The sequence below is a fragment of the Psammomys obesus genome, unplaced genomic scaffold (genome assembly GCF_907164565.1).
Source record: "Psammomys obesus unplaced genomic scaffold, mPsaObe1.curated_primary_1811, whole genome shotgun sequence".
In the NCBI taxonomy this organism is placed as follows: domain Eukaryota; kingdom Metazoa; phylum Chordata; class Mammalia; order Rodentia; family Muridae; genus Psammomys; species Psammomys obesus.
In genome coordinates, this window is record NW_026585504.1 from 41,932,738 (window position 1) to 41,949,530 (window position 16,793).

The 16,793-nt window shown below is 50.3% G+C and overlaps 1 protein-coding gene across 1 annotated transcript in view; it reads right to left on the minus strand.

Annotated features, from left to right (window-relative positions):
- Lrp4 (LDL receptor related protein 4) overlaps positions 1–16,793 on the minus strand; it is a 49,827-nt gene that overhangs the window by 20,708 nt on the left and 12,326 nt on the right. The window contains exons 2-22 of the mRNA XM_055602960.1: positions 16,036–16,182; positions 13,990–14,106; positions 13,594–13,707; positions 13,243–13,359; positions 12,588–12,716; positions 12,258–12,377; positions 11,814–11,939; positions 10,795–10,920; positions 10,468–10,602; positions 9,949–10,074; positions 9,421–9,651; positions 8,384–8,540; positions 6,730–6,947; positions 6,394–6,570; positions 5,932–6,054; positions 3,881–4,089; positions 3,671–3,752; positions 2,467–2,572; positions 1,176–1,377; positions 290–479; positions 70–201 (exon numbers count right to left, since the gene is read on the minus strand). Of these exons, the coding sequence (XP_055458935.1) occupies positions 70–201; positions 290–479; positions 1,176–1,377; positions 2,467–2,572; positions 3,671–3,752; positions 3,881–4,089; positions 5,932–6,054; positions 6,394–6,570; positions 6,730–6,947; positions 8,384–8,540; positions 9,421–9,651; positions 9,949–10,074; positions 10,468–10,602; positions 10,795–10,920; positions 11,814–11,939; positions 12,258–12,377; positions 12,588–12,716; positions 13,243–13,359; positions 13,594–13,707; positions 13,990–14,106; positions 16,036–16,182 (3,084 nt within the window). The remainder of the gene's footprint in view (positions 1–69; positions 202–289; positions 480–1,175; positions 1,378–2,466; positions 2,573–3,670; positions 3,753–3,880; positions 4,090–5,931; positions 6,055–6,393; positions 6,571–6,729; positions 6,948–8,383; positions 8,541–9,420; positions 9,652–9,948; positions 10,075–10,467; positions 10,603–10,794; positions 10,921–11,813; positions 11,940–12,257; positions 12,378–12,587; positions 12,717–13,242; positions 13,360–13,593; positions 13,708–13,989; positions 14,107–16,035; positions 16,183–16,793) is intronic.

Genomic DNA, 16,793 nt, shown 5'->3' on the forward strand with positions numbered 1-16,793 from the left:
CCATGTCGGAGGACTCCTGCAGAGGAGGGACAGCCCCTTCTGTACCCAGCAGGGCCCGATTTGGCTCACCTGGTGAGCATGTCTTGTCATCAAGCAGCAGGTTGATACCCGTGGGGCAGGTACAGCTGAAGCCGCGTGGATTTGGGGACCTGAGACACAAATGGCTGCAGCCACCATTCTCCACAGCGCATGGGGTTGCCACTGTAACAGAAAGAGGAAAATGTCAGTGGGGCAGGCTAGGGTCTGAGAAGGCTGAGGGAGAAGCCAGCCGCTGCTGATGGCTGCTCACCCGGAGGCCTCTGGCGGTGGAAGACGTGGATGTCCATGAGATTCTCCAGGTTCTCCTGAAGAGTCTCCCGGTCCAGCCCCGTCAGCCGGTCAGCACTTTGTATACTTTTGGTCTGCCAGTCCGTCCAATAGATGCGCTGTCCATACAGAGTCAGCCCAAAAGGGTGGGGAAGCTGACTTCCAATTAGCACCTGGAAGACGGCAACCTTTGTATCACAAAACAGTACAGGGACGGGGCAAGAGCTCAGCAAGGTGCTAGGCAGCAACTTCCTGTGACCAAGCTCAACTTTACCATATAAGGTTCTTGTTCTTAAGAAATACATGCTGGAAAACATTGGAATTGTGGCAAAATTTCTTCAACTTCATGTCAGATGATTCAGAAAAATAATTGTATGTGTTTGTTTATATTTGTGTATGTGTGTATTCGTGTGGAGAGAGAGGGGAGGGAAGGTGGGAGGGAAGGAGAGAAAGGGAAGAAGAGAGAAAGAGAAAATGAGAATGGTACAAGATACGTGGCAAAGTATTATTCCTCTTATACTCTGGTAATTTTTTTGAAAGTTGGAAATGATAACAAAATAAACAACAGCAAAAGAGAGGCAGTTCAGTCATTGGTCTGGTCTGCAACAGGTGGTTGGAAGTTTGTTGTGATGGATACTAGGAAGGCCTCTGTGTGTGTGCCCAACCCACAGGTCACCCTAATTCCTAGTTTGCTTGAATTATAAACCAGCAGCCCTGTGTCCTCTGTAGCTACAGCCTTAGAGAACTAGTATCTGTCCCATGCTGATCCCGTGGCCTCTGAGTCCCCCTAATTCCTGTCAGCTGCCAGCCAGAGAATGCTGTCCTGCAGGCTTCCAGGGCCAGGGAGGATGCTTTAGTGCCACCTTTACCTTCCTCCTGCTGCCATCCAGCCCAGCAAATTCAATAGTCTTCATGCCGGCGTCAGCCCAGTAAAGCCGCTGGGACCCATAGTCAATTGCTAATCCATTAGGCCACGTCAGGTTAGAAGAAATGATGACTTGGCGTCTGGAGGCATCCATGCCAGCTCGTTCAATCTTGGGGCTTGCACCCCAGTCAGTCCAATACATGTACCTGGATGTAAGCAAGGAGGTTCTTAGACCTCCAGTTAGTACCCAGTAGGGGGGTTTCAGTGTGCTTCACTGGTAAGGTGCTTCTTAGCAAACATGAGGGTTCATTCCACAGCGGGGAAAAAAAAAAACAAAAAACAGTGAGGAGGCAGGTCTTCAGAGGGTTTTAGGACTCTGCCTGCAGTAGTTATCCCAGCTTCTTGTCCAGCCCAGGGACTCAGAGCTGTCCCTGAAGGCCTTACATCCTCATCCTCGGTCACTATCAAAAGGTACCTCAGGGTCTTGATAGATGAGAGGCCAAGGCTTACAGAGCATAGAGCAGAAGAGGCCGCCTTGGGAGTGAAGACGGAAGGGGAAGGCGACTGAGCTCCTGTGTACTGTCACACCCAGCAAAAACATCCTCTTGACTACATGTGTTAAATGGTTATGGCACATAAGTTTACAGACTCCTGCTCTGAAGAAGAGCAAGGCAGGACTGTATACTCAAATGAGAAAGCTATGAAAGATATATAGCCAAACAGAAGAAAAAAAATCCCAAGGTAGTTGTTTTTTTGGGGGGGGGGGGTGTTTTGTTTTGTTTTTGAGACAGAGCTCATGTAGCCCAGGCTCGTGCTGAACTTGCTAAGTGGCCAACAGTGACCTTGAGCCCCTGACCCTCTTGCTCCTACCTCCTTAGTGCTAGGATTACAGGTACTTACTTGGTTCCAAAACAATGTCACTTTTATAAAACTTAAACTGCTGTCACCACCGCCACCACTGCCGCTGCCACCGTAACCACCACCACCAATATTTGTAGGCATTTAGAGCAAGACATATTTTAGAAAAATATACCCTGAACTGTTGAAGGTAAGCATTTCACTTTCTACACATTTAAGATTCTTTAATGCTGAAACTGCTTTTATAAGCAAACAACAACAAAAACTTTTTTTTGGACAAAATTTAAAAGATTTCCTTGCCAGAGAGAAAACAGGGATTTCACATCCCCTTTCTGTCCTTAGCACATCCACAAACCTGGCCCTTTCCCCTAATCTCCAGATTCATCTCTTATACCTCGTTCTTGGGGGAGTCGGGGCTCAAAAGAGACAGTACATACCCGCCCATCGGTTCTACTACGATGTCCCGAGGACGATCAAGGTTCTCCCAGATGAGCACTGTCCTCATGCTACCATCCGTGTTGGCTACTTCAATTCGGTCTGTACCTACCAAGGAATAAGGGCAAAAACATAATTCCAAGCCGGGCACAGTGGGGCACGCATGTAATCCCAGCACTTGGGCAGGCAGAGGCAGGAGGATCTCTGTGAGTGGGAGGCCAGTCTGGGCTACAAAGTGAGTCCAGGACAGCCACGGCTAAAAACAGAGAAACCCTGTCTTGAAAAACCCAAACCCTAAAAACCAAAATAACAACAAAAATAATAATTATTGTTTTAGTATTATTCATTCTTCCTCCTCCAACCCCTGCTCAGCACAGGGGTTTGTATGCAGTAAATGCTTGGCAAAGATTTTGTGGTGAATATGCAATGGATAGTTAGTGACCGGAACTATGAGAAGAAATTCAAGGACGTGATTAGTTTCACTCCTTGGAATAGCACAAGTTTCTAAACCTAGGAAATCCACTCTGTCCTATGATTAAAGACAAGATTCTCAGATTTCAGTGCACATAAAGATGAGAAGAGCTCATTAAAACACAGATTTCTGGGGCTGGAATGGTGGCTCAGGGGTTAAGAGTGCTTGGTTGCACTTGAAGGGGACCTGGGTTCAATTCCCAACGCCTACACTAGGTGGCTCAAGACTGCCCATAACTCCAGGTCCCGGGGCTCTGACACCTTCTTCTGGCCTCCATGGGCACCTATACACACCTGGTATACTCAGGTCGGCACATACATATAGACAAATGTTTAAAGATTCTTGCAATTAATTCCTCAAGATTTTGAGTAAGTCTGGGGTCCAGGATCTGAACTTCTCACAACTTCCCAGGACGTGCTAGTGCTGTTGTTCCGGAAACCACATTTGGAGGAGCACTGCTTTAAAGGTACCCCTTTAAATGCCTCCCAAGCCCCTACCTCCACTAAGACTCATTTTAAAATCCCTGTTTTATCCAGACATTCATAGAAAACAAACAAACAAACAACAACAACAACAAAAAACCCAGGTCGTAAGCTCATTGTCCAAAATGCCTCAAAACTTTCATAAGCAGCAGCTATAGCACAAAAGAAGTAGTAATTGGAGTAATAAGGGCTAAAGCCTTGTATGTAGACTTAGAAGATTCAGGGCAGCCAGGCCACCGCGTCCTTACATACCTGCATCTGTCCAGTAGAGCTTGTTGGTGACCCAATCAATCGCCAGGCCAGCAGGGCTCTCCAAACTGGTGTCCACAACCACCTGGGCAGGAAGCAAAGCTGTATCACCCCCTGCACTCCTATTCCAGCTCCGAAGCCCAAACTCCACCAACTGCAAGGAGCAGAAGACACTTCCCCTCCCGGAGGGACTGGATCCACACTGGGCCCTACCTCCTGTCCTGTTCCATCCCACTTGGCCCTGCTGATGGTATCAGTGCTGACATCTGTCCAGTACACGTGGTCATCCCGGGAGTCCCAGTCAAGGGCCACAGCACTGCGCACGTCAGCCAGTGGGATGACATCGTCGGACAGGTCCTCTGTGTCAAAGCTGATCCGACGGATGTCCATCCTTCGGGCAAAAAGCAGGAACTTGTCAAGACCTGATCAAAGGCCGAGAGGGGTCTCCTTTTAATGCTCTAAATCCAGTGACAGTGACAGGCACAGATGTTCACCTGCGTGTCACCTGGTGCAATCACGCTTCCTGGGACCTGCTGCCCTCCGCCCCCTGCTCTTCACCCTGCGCGTGCCCTGAAGCACAGCTCAGCCCATCCTGGTGTAATGAGACTTCAGAGTCCAATGGAAACAGATTTTACCCCACCGCTTAGGTGTCCTATCAGCTTCATTCGAATTATGCTCTTCTCTGGCTTCTCTTGACCATTTCCAGTGCTGTGGCTGGACCACTGCCTACTCCCAGCCTACTTCTGAGACTTTTATTCTATTCCAGGCCTTCTGCTTTTCTGTTGTTGTTGTTTCCCCGAGACAGGGTCTTACTACATAGCCTAGGCTCTTCTCAAACTCTCTATCCCTGCCTCGGACTCCTAAGTGCCGGAATCTTAGACTGCCTGCCTACAGTTTCTGCTTCTATTCTGTTGTCTGGAATGATCCTTCCGTGTGCTGCTGTCCTCACAGATGCAGCCAATGATGACTGTTGACTACGCTCCTTCCTTGCCAGGCACTGGGCTTTATGATTAGAGAAGCTGAATGCCTGGTATAGACACACAGTGTAATTTTACTTCAGCCATAAAGAAAAATAAAATTATGAACCTTGCAGGAAGAATGGATGGAAGTATTATATTATTAAGTGAAGTGACTCAGACTCAAAAAGTTAAAACAAGAAAACATTCTCTCTAACATGTGGATTCTGTCAATGTTTATATGCATGTATAAGTGGGTATGAAAGTGGGCACAGGCTATGAAATTACATAAGAGATCACAGAAAAAAAAAAGCTGTTGAGGAAAGGGGGAGGACAAAAGGGAACATGGCCCCAGAGAGTAACGGAGGCCAAGAGAAGAACAAGGGTATGGGGTGAGGGGTACAGCTGTGCAGGGACATGGGGGAGAAGAGGGAAGGAGAAACAACAAAAACAAATTTTGTTTGCAAAGTGCCATGAGAAAAACCTAATTCTTTGTATGAAAAAACAGTTGAGTGCTTTGTGGTGCATGTTATTCTTGCTCCCATTTTCAGATGAGCATCTGAGACTAGCAGACATCAGGGGACAAGTTCGATGGCTGTGTACCAGAGCTGGGCTCAGGCGGAGGCTCAGGCTCCCCCCCTCCCACAGACGGAGCTCTGGCCACTGTTGTCCACAGCAGCTTTTCCACCCTCTGGGCCTCGTCTGGCTTGTCTGAACAGTTTTCCAGCACAGTTAGCCTTTGCTATGTGCAGATCCTCAATTCACAGACACTCCAGGTCCTTATATAATGCAGGGCGGCGCTTTGGTATAACCCGTGTGCATCCTTAATAATCTAAATAGTCTCTAGATTACTCGTAATTCATATATCTAATAAATATAGTGTTTGCTTGACTGTTGTTAGACTGTATCCTTCCCCTTTTCAGAAATACGTGTGTAAGCCTTTAATCCCAGCATTTGGAAGGCAGAGGCAGGCAGATCTCTGAGTTCAAGGCCAGCCTAGTCTGCAGAATGAGTTCCAGGCCAGCCAAGGCTACACAGAGAAACCCTGTCTCGAGTAACAAAACAAACAAACAAACAAACAAACAAAAAACCTGTTTTTATTTCTAAGCGTGTTTTTGCCTAATGCGTGTATGTGTAGCGCATGTGTGCCTCGTGCTCTTGGAGGCCAGAAAATGTCATCACATCCCCTGGAACCAGAGATACAGGCAGTTGTGAGCCACCATGTGGGAAATGGGAACTGGCTCTGGGTCCTCTGAAAAAGCAGCTGAGCCATCTCTCCAGTGCCTATGGTAACCCAAACCCACTTACTCTGGGCACAGGCATGGCTGTTGATCTTTCGGAAGCCAGTGGGGCAGGCACAGGTGTAGTTCTGACCACTGGGTAGACACAGGTGAGTGCATCCTCCATTGTTGTCCCCACAGCGGTTTTTCCCTGCTCAAAGAGTCCAGAACAAGACCATCAGGAGAAATTAAAAGTTTACAAAGGTAGACCCCACCCACCAGCCCAAGGGATGGAGGGCTGGGCTCTCTTCAGATAAGAACTCTGTCTTACTAATTTTGATATCTGTTCCAGATGTGAGCACAATGACTCACAGGAGAGGCCTGTAAATGTACCACCCTAAATGTCCAGCAGAGGGAGCAACGAGCCCATGTCATTGCCTCACTAGCATTAATAGTACCTATGACAAGTGCCAAGAGCTCAAGAGGCACTGGCATCCATGTTGATACTACAAATCTAGGTCACTTTTTGAGGTTCTTTTTTTTCTTTTACCTGCAGGTTGGCGCTGGGGATGTAAGGTATGAATGTCCATGGGGAAGTGGAGCTTGTTACGAATGATCTCCTGGTTCTTCCCAGTAAACTTGTTGGCACTATTGATGCTCTTGGTGTGCCAGTCTGTCCAATACAAGCTGTCTTCAAACACTGTGATGGCAAAGGGATGTGGGAGGCCTGGAGACAGTTCAAAAAGACCTTAGTCCAGACATGGCCTGCCATGGCCCCCTGAGCCCAGACCTGGCAGCTACACAGATCTCACCCTCTGCCAAGGCTCCTGGGGGCAGGACTGAGGAAGGAGTAGAGAGATGAAAGAGAGAACATCAAAGGCCTCACCCTGACTAATGACAGCCTTGCGGTGACTCCCATCTAGATTGGCCCTCTCGATGACGTGGTGCTTAGCGTCCACCCAGTACATTCGGCGGCCGGCATAGTCGATGGTGAGGCCATTGGGCCAGAAAAGATGAGTGTCAGCAATGATGTGACGTCCAGAGCCATCCATGCTGGAGGCCTCAATGCGCGGGGTGTTGCCCCAGTCTGTCCAATAAATGGTTCTGGAAAGTAAGGAAATTAAGAGATGGGCAGAGGAGGACAGATAAGTAATAACTAGGCCGATACTCAGAAAGGGTTTCACACACAGGGTTCCACCTGCATGCCTTGAAGGCATTTTATTTACCTATCTCCATCTATTTTGGGGGCAAGGTCTCACTATCTAGCCTCGGCTGGCCTGGTACTCACTCTGTAGACTAGGCTGGCCTCAAACTCAGAGCTCCACCTGCTTCACTGAGTACTGGGATTAAAGGTATGTGCTACCATGCCCAGCTTTGAAAGGGGCTTTTAAAAAAATTATTATTTTTAAATGCTTTTTCCCCAAGTGCTTGAAGACTGAACCCAAGGAGTTAAACCCCGAGCCTAATGCCGGGCAGCTGTTTTCCCACTGAACTGTATCACCAGCTCCGTAGAACAATGTTTTTTTAAATATCTGGATTTAAGTGCTTTGAGACTACATTTATTCGTGAGAAATATTTTTTGAGTGTCTGCTGTGGAAAGGGCATAAGTCAGCCCTAGGAATAGAGCAGAAGACAAGACAGGTAACAATCCTATTGCCTGGGAAATTGACAAGAGAGTGTGCAGTGTATACGTTAGCACAGGCACGTTGCTCGCACTCAGTCTGGTCTGCCGCCTTATGTGTTTGGAGGCCCCTTTCCCATAACTGCATTTCTCAAACAACTGACGTATAATTGCAGGCTCTTAAGAAGTCATTCCCTCAATTGGTGACATGGAATGTACACAAGCCAGAGGCTAAGATTTTGCATTTCAAGAGAGACTTCAATGCGAGAAACTTGTCTATTAACTTTTAAAATTACTTCAAATTAAAGATATTAATTAGCTTGACTTCTAGCTGCTTTAAATTAATAATAACTTTTAATTAGCCCCACTTCATGGGCTAATAAAAAAACATTAAACAGTTCAAACTTACCTAATTTGTAAATTTATTCCATTTGAAATGCTCCATTATTTTATCTTAGAACATCTATAAAAGCAGTTGTGTTTGTTTACTTATTTAGATCAGGGTCTCAGTAGCCTGGGGGGATCCCCTGCTCTGCTTATGCATCTCCATAGGCACATATATGTATAGGTGCATATATATGTATGTATGTGTATATATATATATGTATGTACCACATGTATACATATGTATGTATTCATGCATACATACACACATGTATACTTTTGCTTGTTTTTTATTTTCCAATTAAGAAATAAATGAAGGAAAAAAGAGAGATAAATGAAGAGAGCATAGAGAGATTGACCCAAGGCTACTCATCCACGGCCACTTACTACAGAGCCAGGACACAAGGGCATCTGGGTACTGAGCTCATGTTATCAACATCACTCTGAGAATGACCCTCAAAGTCTGGCCCAGGAAGCCTGAGAACGATCCCTCCCACCTACAGGAGGGACTTGGAAACTTGAGACACCTACTCACCCCTCCATGGGGTGCAGAGCAATGGCCCTGGGCTTCTCCAGGTTCTGCCACAGCAACACCTTCCGGTGGGCCCCATCCAGATTAGCCACCTCAATCCTGGATGTCCCTGAGTCAGTCCAGTAGAGTTTGTCATGGACCCAATCCACAGCCAGGCCCCCTGGTGAGAGAAGGTGGCAGGAAACTGATAGGGATTCACCCTAAGAAGTTCTGTGTCTCAGAAACAAGAGCAGAGGTTCACAAAAGGCTGCTTCTGGGGCCAGGACCTTGTTTACACGAACTTTACACGAGTTATTGAACCACTAAAGCTCGGTGAGTGCTGCACTTCCCGCAAAGTGGAAATACAGAGAAGTCAAGCAACTGACCAAGGTCTTGCATTTCTTCCTCATACAGCCGAGGATGACCCTGAACTCCTGACTCCTCTGCCCTTAACCTCAGGCATGCATCACCACAGCCAGGATGGATAGCAGACTCTAGACACTTGGTGTTTTGTTTTGTTTTCTTTCCTTCCTTCCTTTTTTTTGTGGCTGGTTCTGGCGATGGAACTTTGCCTTTCACAAGTAGGCAACTGCTCTACTACTGAGGTTTAACCCCAGTCCTGGATACTAGCTTCTAAGTCACTTAACCTGCTTGTAGGATCACTTGAGGTCACCGAATTAGCAATTGCTTTTTGTTTGTTGAAACGGGGGTCTCACGTATCTCAGCCTGGCCTTAAACTGGTAGTTTAAGAAATGTAGTTAGGAATGACCTTGAACTTATGGTCTGTCTGCAGTGTTGGGACTACAGGCCTCTCCACGTTAGGTGTATGCAGTGCAGGGGGATCAAACCTAGGGCTTTATGTATTATGCTAAGCAAGCATTCTACCAATTAGGCAACACCTTCAATTCAACAGTTGGTTCCTATCTCAGAGTTCCACCCAAGATTTCACTGGAAGAGACATTCCTCTTTGTGCAGTTTATAAACACTGGCCTGTCCCCTTCTTTCCACTGATTTTTGTACATGGTGGCCCTGGCTCTCCACTCAGGGCCTTGTTTTCCTACCTGGGCTCTCTAGCCCAGTAGACACAACCTCCTCCACATTGCTGCCATTAAGGTTGGCACGGAGGATGCGGTCCAGGGTGACATCAGACCAGAAGACCAGCTCCCGCCGGTGATGAAAGTCGAGGGCGATGGCATTCTCCAGGTTGTTGAGGAGCAGCGTGTACTCAGAGCGGTGCGGGAGCACCTGCCGGATGTCGATGCGATTGGCAAACAGTAGCACGGGTTCTGGCCCTGGACACAGCACAGAAACAGGGCCCCACTGGGCTTCAGGGCCGCCAGACTCTTCAGCATGCACCCTCAGGCTCTCAGCCGATAGCTGGGACCCCATGCCCACTCGAGAATGTCCCAAGCTGATGACGTCTGTCCTGGAAGAGCAGACTCCCCTCTCCAACCCCAACCCAAATCACCTTTTACTTGAGGCCCAGATTGCAACTTGCAGAAATAAATCTACTTTTCAGCAAGTCCTTCAGCTTGCAGCACCTGCCTTGTCCCCGTTCACACACCCAGCCACGTGCTGACACTCCTTACCCAGAGCCTTGCAGCTGCGCCGATCGGGCCGTAGCTCATACCCTGCTTCACACCAGCACTGGAAAGCTCCTTCACTGTTGGTGCAGCCCTGGCTGCAGTATCCCTCCTCGGCACATTCATTCACATCTGTGAACACCAGGCGGGGTCAGGAAGCCTGCCTACTGCCATCTTCCCACTCTAACTCACTCCTAAGCTACCCAGCTGGTTTCTTGGTAACATCCCCATATCCCCATCTACTGCCTCGGCCTGGTGGGACTCAGGGCTTTGAGGTCATGCAGACCTGATTTCAAACCCCCACCTCTGCTGTTTGCTGGCTGCGTGTGTGGCTTTGGGTAAGTCACTCACCTACATTCTGCACTTTGGTTTCCCTATTTGCAACATGGGAGAAATGATCCCCACTTCCCAGGGTTAGCGCAGAGGTGAGAGGAAGTCAGGCTGGTCTGATACGCCACACACAGCTTTCTGTGTGCTGCTCCCACCCAGCATCCTGGCTCTGCCCCAGCGTGGGCCCCCACTCACCCTGGCACGTTCTCCCATCCTCTGCGAGCCGGTAGCCCGTGTGGCAGGTGCACTGTACGGCCCCTCGCGCCATCTGACACTTCTGGGCGCAGCCGCCGTTTTTAATGTTGCAGTTCTCCTCACCCGTCCGGGGCCCTGTGCCGGCCAAGCCAGGGTTGGGAGAGGAGCCCAGAATCCACCCCCATAAAGCCAACTTGGCATTCCACCTGGACCACGAAGAACAGCTCCCGAAAACTTGGAGCGTCCCAAGGGAGGCCTCCCTTTGAAGCCTACGGGTGGGGGTCAGCCACAAACCACAGGCCAGGCCCACACGCTAGAGACACTCACGACAGTTCTGCTGTGGGCTTTCGTCACTGTTGTCACCGCAGTCATTGACCCCATTGCACAGCTTCCTCTGCCCAATACAACGCCCATTCCAACACAGGAACTGGTCAGAGGCGCACTGGGGGCTTCCTAGGAAGGGAGGGGGGGAGGGGAGAACCAGGTCACAGGAGGGGCAGAGCCTGAGTCCACAAGGGACAGGAGCCTGTCATTTTCTAGGGTCCGAGACAGGAAACATCTCAGACAAGGGGGGCTGAGCGTCTGAGTTTGTTCTCTCCCCGGGATTCTGCAATGGATGAGTGACTGGGACTGAGTAAAACAGTGTACCCTCTGAACCAGGTTTAGCGGGTAGGGAGGCACAGACGCAGAGGGGAAGTAGACACTCTCTCTCTGGAGAGCAGCCCTTCCTTCCAAGGCCAGGGCGAAAGTGAGAATGCGAGCCGCTGCTGAGACTCACGGCCTCGACTTTGTGTTCAAAGGCACGGACACAGGTCGCTGATGCACCTGGACTGCATGGGCCTGTGTGTGGACATGGGCGGGTGCCGGGTGGAGGTGTGGCGCCCGTATATGTGCGTGCGGAGGCCAGAGGCTGATATCTGGTAGCTTCCTTTATTGTGCATCCTCTGTCTTATCGCGTTGAGACAAGGTTTCTCACTGAAGCGGGAGCCGGCTGTTTCGGTGAGGCTGACTAATGAGCTTCTGGGATCTGACTCTTCTCCCTCCCACGGTTGGTGTCACGGGCACTCACAGCCATGCCTAACTTCTTAACTTGGGTACCAGGGATCTGAACGTTGGCTCTTGTGCTTGCTTAGCAAGCGCTGTTACCCACTGAGCTAGCTCCCGTGTTCCTGCACCTGGATTTGACCCGGCACACTGGCAAGGGCAGGGAAAGTCCCAGCCACTCGAGTGGAAGGATGCATCACCTCTGGCCAGCAGGGGGAGCAATGGCAATGCTCTCTTTCCCCCCTCTTCCTCCCACTCCCAGCATTAGAATAGGGGCCTGGAACACTCCCGGAGGACGCCACCTGTGTTCTCACAGTTTTCTTCATCACTGTTGTCTGCACAGTCATCCTCCCCATCACAGCGCCAGGACAGACGGACGCAGCGGCCTGACCGACAGCGAAACTGTTCGGCTGTGCACACGGAGGTGGCTGGACAAAGCAAAAGCCTAATGAAAGGCTGGTCCTCCCACTTCAGCCTGAAGCTCTGCTCTGCCACCCAGACCACACCGGCCACTCTTCTTGACAGTGGTGTCGCAGAACGTATCTCCTCATGAAGAGCGCCTGACAGTCACCCACTGGAAAACCGCCCCGATGCGGCTAGAAACCTCCGGACTGTGAGACTTTGAAGATATTGCCTCCATGCAGTGCGCAGCCTACCCAGCTGTAGAGCTATTTAATGTGCCTGCTTTCTCCACCCCCAAACCCTTGCTTAGCTCCTCACTGTCTGTGCTGCTCTCCCCAACTCACTGCAGTTGCGCTCATCGGACTGGTCGTCACAGTCCGCATCGCCGTCACAGCGCCAGCCGGCGTTGATGCACAGGCCACTGTCACACATGAATTCCCCAGAGCGGCAGGGTTGGTGGGAAGCTGGGGAGACAGAGACCTTCTGTCTCCAGCGAGCCCGTGCACACAGCGCCTCACGGAGGAGCAGAAAGCCCCATCTCTACCCTCCCCCCCCACCCGCAACACTCCAGCTCCTCCCCAAGAGCGAGCAGGGAACATGGACACTGCTCCCTAAGTGCCCGCCCCAGCTGGCACCTGCACCCGCCCCTCCCCCCAGCCAGCCAGAGCACTCACAGCAGTCGGACTCGTCCGACCAGTCTCCACAGTCGTCGTCTCCGTCACAGTGGTAGATGTCAGGGATGCAGCGGCCATAGGCGCACTGGAACTCCTCCAGATTGCAAGGAGGAGAGGGGACCGCTGAGGCTGCAAGGGAGAGCAGCCCTCAGACCCAGGCGACCAGGGACAGGGGTCTGACCCCGCACAGGGGCAAGCAACACAGGCAGGGCGTCTTCCTCAAACAACGCTGCAGCTGGGTTTCATTTGTGACGGTCCTACAGGCTTCTCCATGCTGATGGACCTGAAGGAGTCAGCCCTCTATAACTGCCGCTACCTCAGCTCAGGGATCATGGACCTGTCCGGCCTCAAACTCGATTCATAGCCAAGGAGAACCTTGAAATCTTGACCCTTCTGCTTCTACCTCCTTTGCGCTAGGATCACATTTGGGTGTGTACCACTGCGCCCTCCTGGTTTGTGCAGTGCTGAGCACAGAACTCAGGGCTTCCGGCATGCTACTCAAACATGTCTATAGTTACACCCCCAACCCCAACGTCACTCCTTCAGAACACATGCTCCCTTGCCCGCACACAACCCTCTCATCCAACCCGTATCCAGGAGATGGAGCCTTTAGTCACTGTCCCAGCCCAGAAACCTCAGGGGTAGCACCACTCACGGCAGCTCTCCTCATCAGAGCCATCTTTGCAGTCCGTGTCACCATCGCAGTACCAATGCTCAGCAATGCAACTCCCATCACTGCAGCGGAATTCCTTGTCTGAGCACTTACGCATGTCTGGGGATGCAATGAGACGGGCGTCCTATAGAATCTTCTCACCATCCTCCTTTGGTTCCAGGGCAGGGGAAGTCCATATTCCTGACAGTATGGACTGCTCTGCCCGCCTGCTGTCTCTCAGCTGCACCAGAGCCCTGGGGCATTTTCAGGTCAGGTAGCATAGACCTTGGCAGCTGTCTCCTCCCATGGGCATGCCTACTGTGGATCCCTTCCTGCTTCCAGGGCACCACTCACCGCATTGCTCGTCACTGTTGTCACCACAGTCATTGTCACCATCACAGTGCCACAGGCTCCGAATGCAGTAGCCGTTCTGGCAGGGGAACTCATCCTCCTCACACTCCCTGGGGGCTGTGGGCACAGATGAGTCAGGCTGCTGTGGACAGGGAGCACAGTGCCTGAAAGCCCCTCAGTAAAGCCTTCGGGGGTGGTCAACAGTCCCGGTGCTGCCCCTAAGACTCCTGAGGAGGTGACCACCTCTTGTGGGTTTAGCTGACCAAGAGAGGAGGGAAAAGGACTGGGCAAAAGCTGAAGACCAGAGCGCTCAAACGGGCCAGGGGCATCATTTTCTGACAGAAAATTCTTACCCAACAAATTGCCCATGGAATTTGCCTGGCCCCTTCCAATACTCACGACAGTCCTGCTCATCAGAGTCGTCTTCACAGTCATTGTCCCCGTCACACACCCAGGAACGGCGGATGCACTTGCCATTGTCACAGTGGAAGTCCAAAGGGGAACAGGTCGGCAGCACTGAGCCCAAGAAAAGGGAAAAGTGAAGCAGGCAGGCTATACTGCGTCAGAAATCCTTTCCCAGCAGCCTGGGATCCCACTGTCCTTACCCATATCCCTGCCCCCAGCGGATAGAGGCCCTAAGAAACTGCATCTGGGAAGAGGGGGCAGCAGAAAAACCCGAACTCTAACTAAGACACTGGAGGAAGAGGTGAGAAAAACTTGAGCAAGAGAGAAAGCAGGATCATGGCTGTAACTTAGTCGGTAGAATGAGAGCCTGCATTTGCTCACCAGCACCTCATAAAGCTAGGTGTGGAGGCGAACATACGTAATTTCAGCACTTGGGAGGTAGAGGCAGGAAGAGTGAAAGCTACATATCAAGTCTGAGGCCTGCCTGAACTATAATGAGACCCTTCCTCAAAAGATACCAGGAGGAGCCGGGCTCGGTGGCACACACCTGTAAGCCCAGCACTCAGGGGGGCAAAGGCAAGTGGATCTCTGTGAGTTCAAGGTCAGCCTGGTCTACAAAGCAAGTGCAGGGCAACCAAAGCTGCACAGATAAACCCTGTCTCAAAAAAACAAAAACAAACAAAACAACAACAAAACCCAAAAAACCCAACCAAACAAAAAACAACAAAGACCAAAAAAAAAAAAAGGACATGTTCCCTTCCTTATTAAAGGATGATCATTGACCCATCCATAACTCCTTGCTTACCACAATGAGTCACCTGCCCTCTCTGAGCAGTAGCTCCTTTGGCTACACAAGAGGATAATTACACTCAACTCACAGAGGGCTTTTCAGATAATGCATAGAAAGTGCTGCATGAAAGTGAAACCTTTATTATTATCATAATTAGCTGAGCTGGTTAGGGTTAATGAGGTCTAGGTTGTAGCTTCATTCCCATTAGACTAATTAGTCACCAGCGTAGATGCTGCGGGCCAGACATGTACCCCTAAATCCAGACAACTGGCTTAACAGTGAGATTTATATATATCCAAGACAGGACATCCTGGCCCATTGTCTGTCTGTGACTATGTGGGAGAAAAGGCAAATTTAAATGGAAAACAAGATTTTTTTTTCAGTGTGGGGAGGGGGTTGAACCTAGAACCTCATTCATGCAATGCAAGTAGCCCCAGTACTGAGCCTTAGCCTCAATCAGGTGACTTCTTCAATAGCTTTCTACTGCAGTTTGAGAGTTTAGTATTATTGTCGGGGAGAGGGCAGGAGGGCCACAGTGTTCATGGAGAGATCAGATAATAAGTTTCCAGAGCTGGTTCCATCCACCATGTGGGTCGTGGTGCCCAAATAGTCACCAGGCTTTGTGGCAAACACCTTTACCTGCTAAGCAATCTCACCAGCCACCCAAATATAAAATTTCTCACAAAGCTTATCTTATTTAATATTTGCGATTATACAGAATATTAAAATAAGAAACACAAAATAATCTGCATCTATGTATAGCATACCAAAAATTTAGATGTAAGCATGCATCATACGTATCGAATTCATCAATACAAGAGCTATTTAAAGACTATGGCTTTAAGAGTATTTTATTCTCTACCTTTTCCAACTTTTTCTTTCTTTTTCATTTTCATTTAATTTTTTTGAGACAAGGGTTTCTCGGTACAGCCCCAGCTGTCCTGGAACCCACTTTATAGACCAGGTTGGCCTTGAACTCAACAGATCTGCCTGCCTCTGCCTCCCAAGTGCGAGGAGGAATGGTGTGAGCCGCCATTCCTAGCCCTTTTCCGACTTCTCAAAGTGCGCCTTATCGGAGTTAAAGGCGTGAACCACCCGGTAGAAATACGGGTGGTTAAGGGTGAAGAATCCGTATCTCCTCACATCCGTCAACCCTGCAAGCGCCCAGCTCTAAGGGGACAGGAGGTGGGCACAGAACACGGCGCGGCTCAGCTCTTCCCGCCTCCCGCCGTCCCTGGAGTGTAACTTACTGCACCCGTCCTCATCGCTGTGGTCCCCGCAGTCATTATCTCCGTCGCACTGCCACTGGGCGGGGATGCAGGTACACTCTCCCAGGGCACTCGCCGCGCATGTGAAGTGGCTCCGGCCACAGGCGCATTCCAGGTTGCTGGCTAGGCCTGGGAGGAGAGAGGAGGAAGGAGAGGGCCTCAACCCCTGTCCACCCCAAAGCCTATAAGGGTGAGGAGGAGAGAAGCCTAGTCCAAGGGCCTAGGACTAGGTCACTCAGAGAGCCACAGTGACAAGGCAAGAGGGATGTGAGGATAATGTGATTGTGCTTTGCTTCCTCTGCCAGGGCAGATGTGGTCCCAAAGGCATCTTCAGACTTTGGGTTCACAGGCTGCCCAGTTGCCCTGTCCAAGACAACATCTGTAAAGGCCAGGGGGCAAACAAAGCCACTAGCGGGCGCTGTGCTCAGAAGGGGAGTGGGGGGTAGACACATGCTTCTAAGACTCCTCTGCATGCTTCCTTCCAAAACTAACTTGAGAAATGGATACAACTGGCTCCATCTTGAACCCCCAAACACTGAGGGCAAGCGATAACAGTGAAAACAGGACATGGGGCCTCTGGATGTCCAGGAATCCACATGCGGAGGCACGAGAGAGTTTGTGAGCCCTATCGTCAGACTTTACTGTTGAGGAGGGTGACAAGATCAAGCCACCTCAGGACAGAGTAACTGGGTCCAGTCAGAGCTCCAGTCAGTGCCTTCCTGTCTGTGCGACAGACCAAC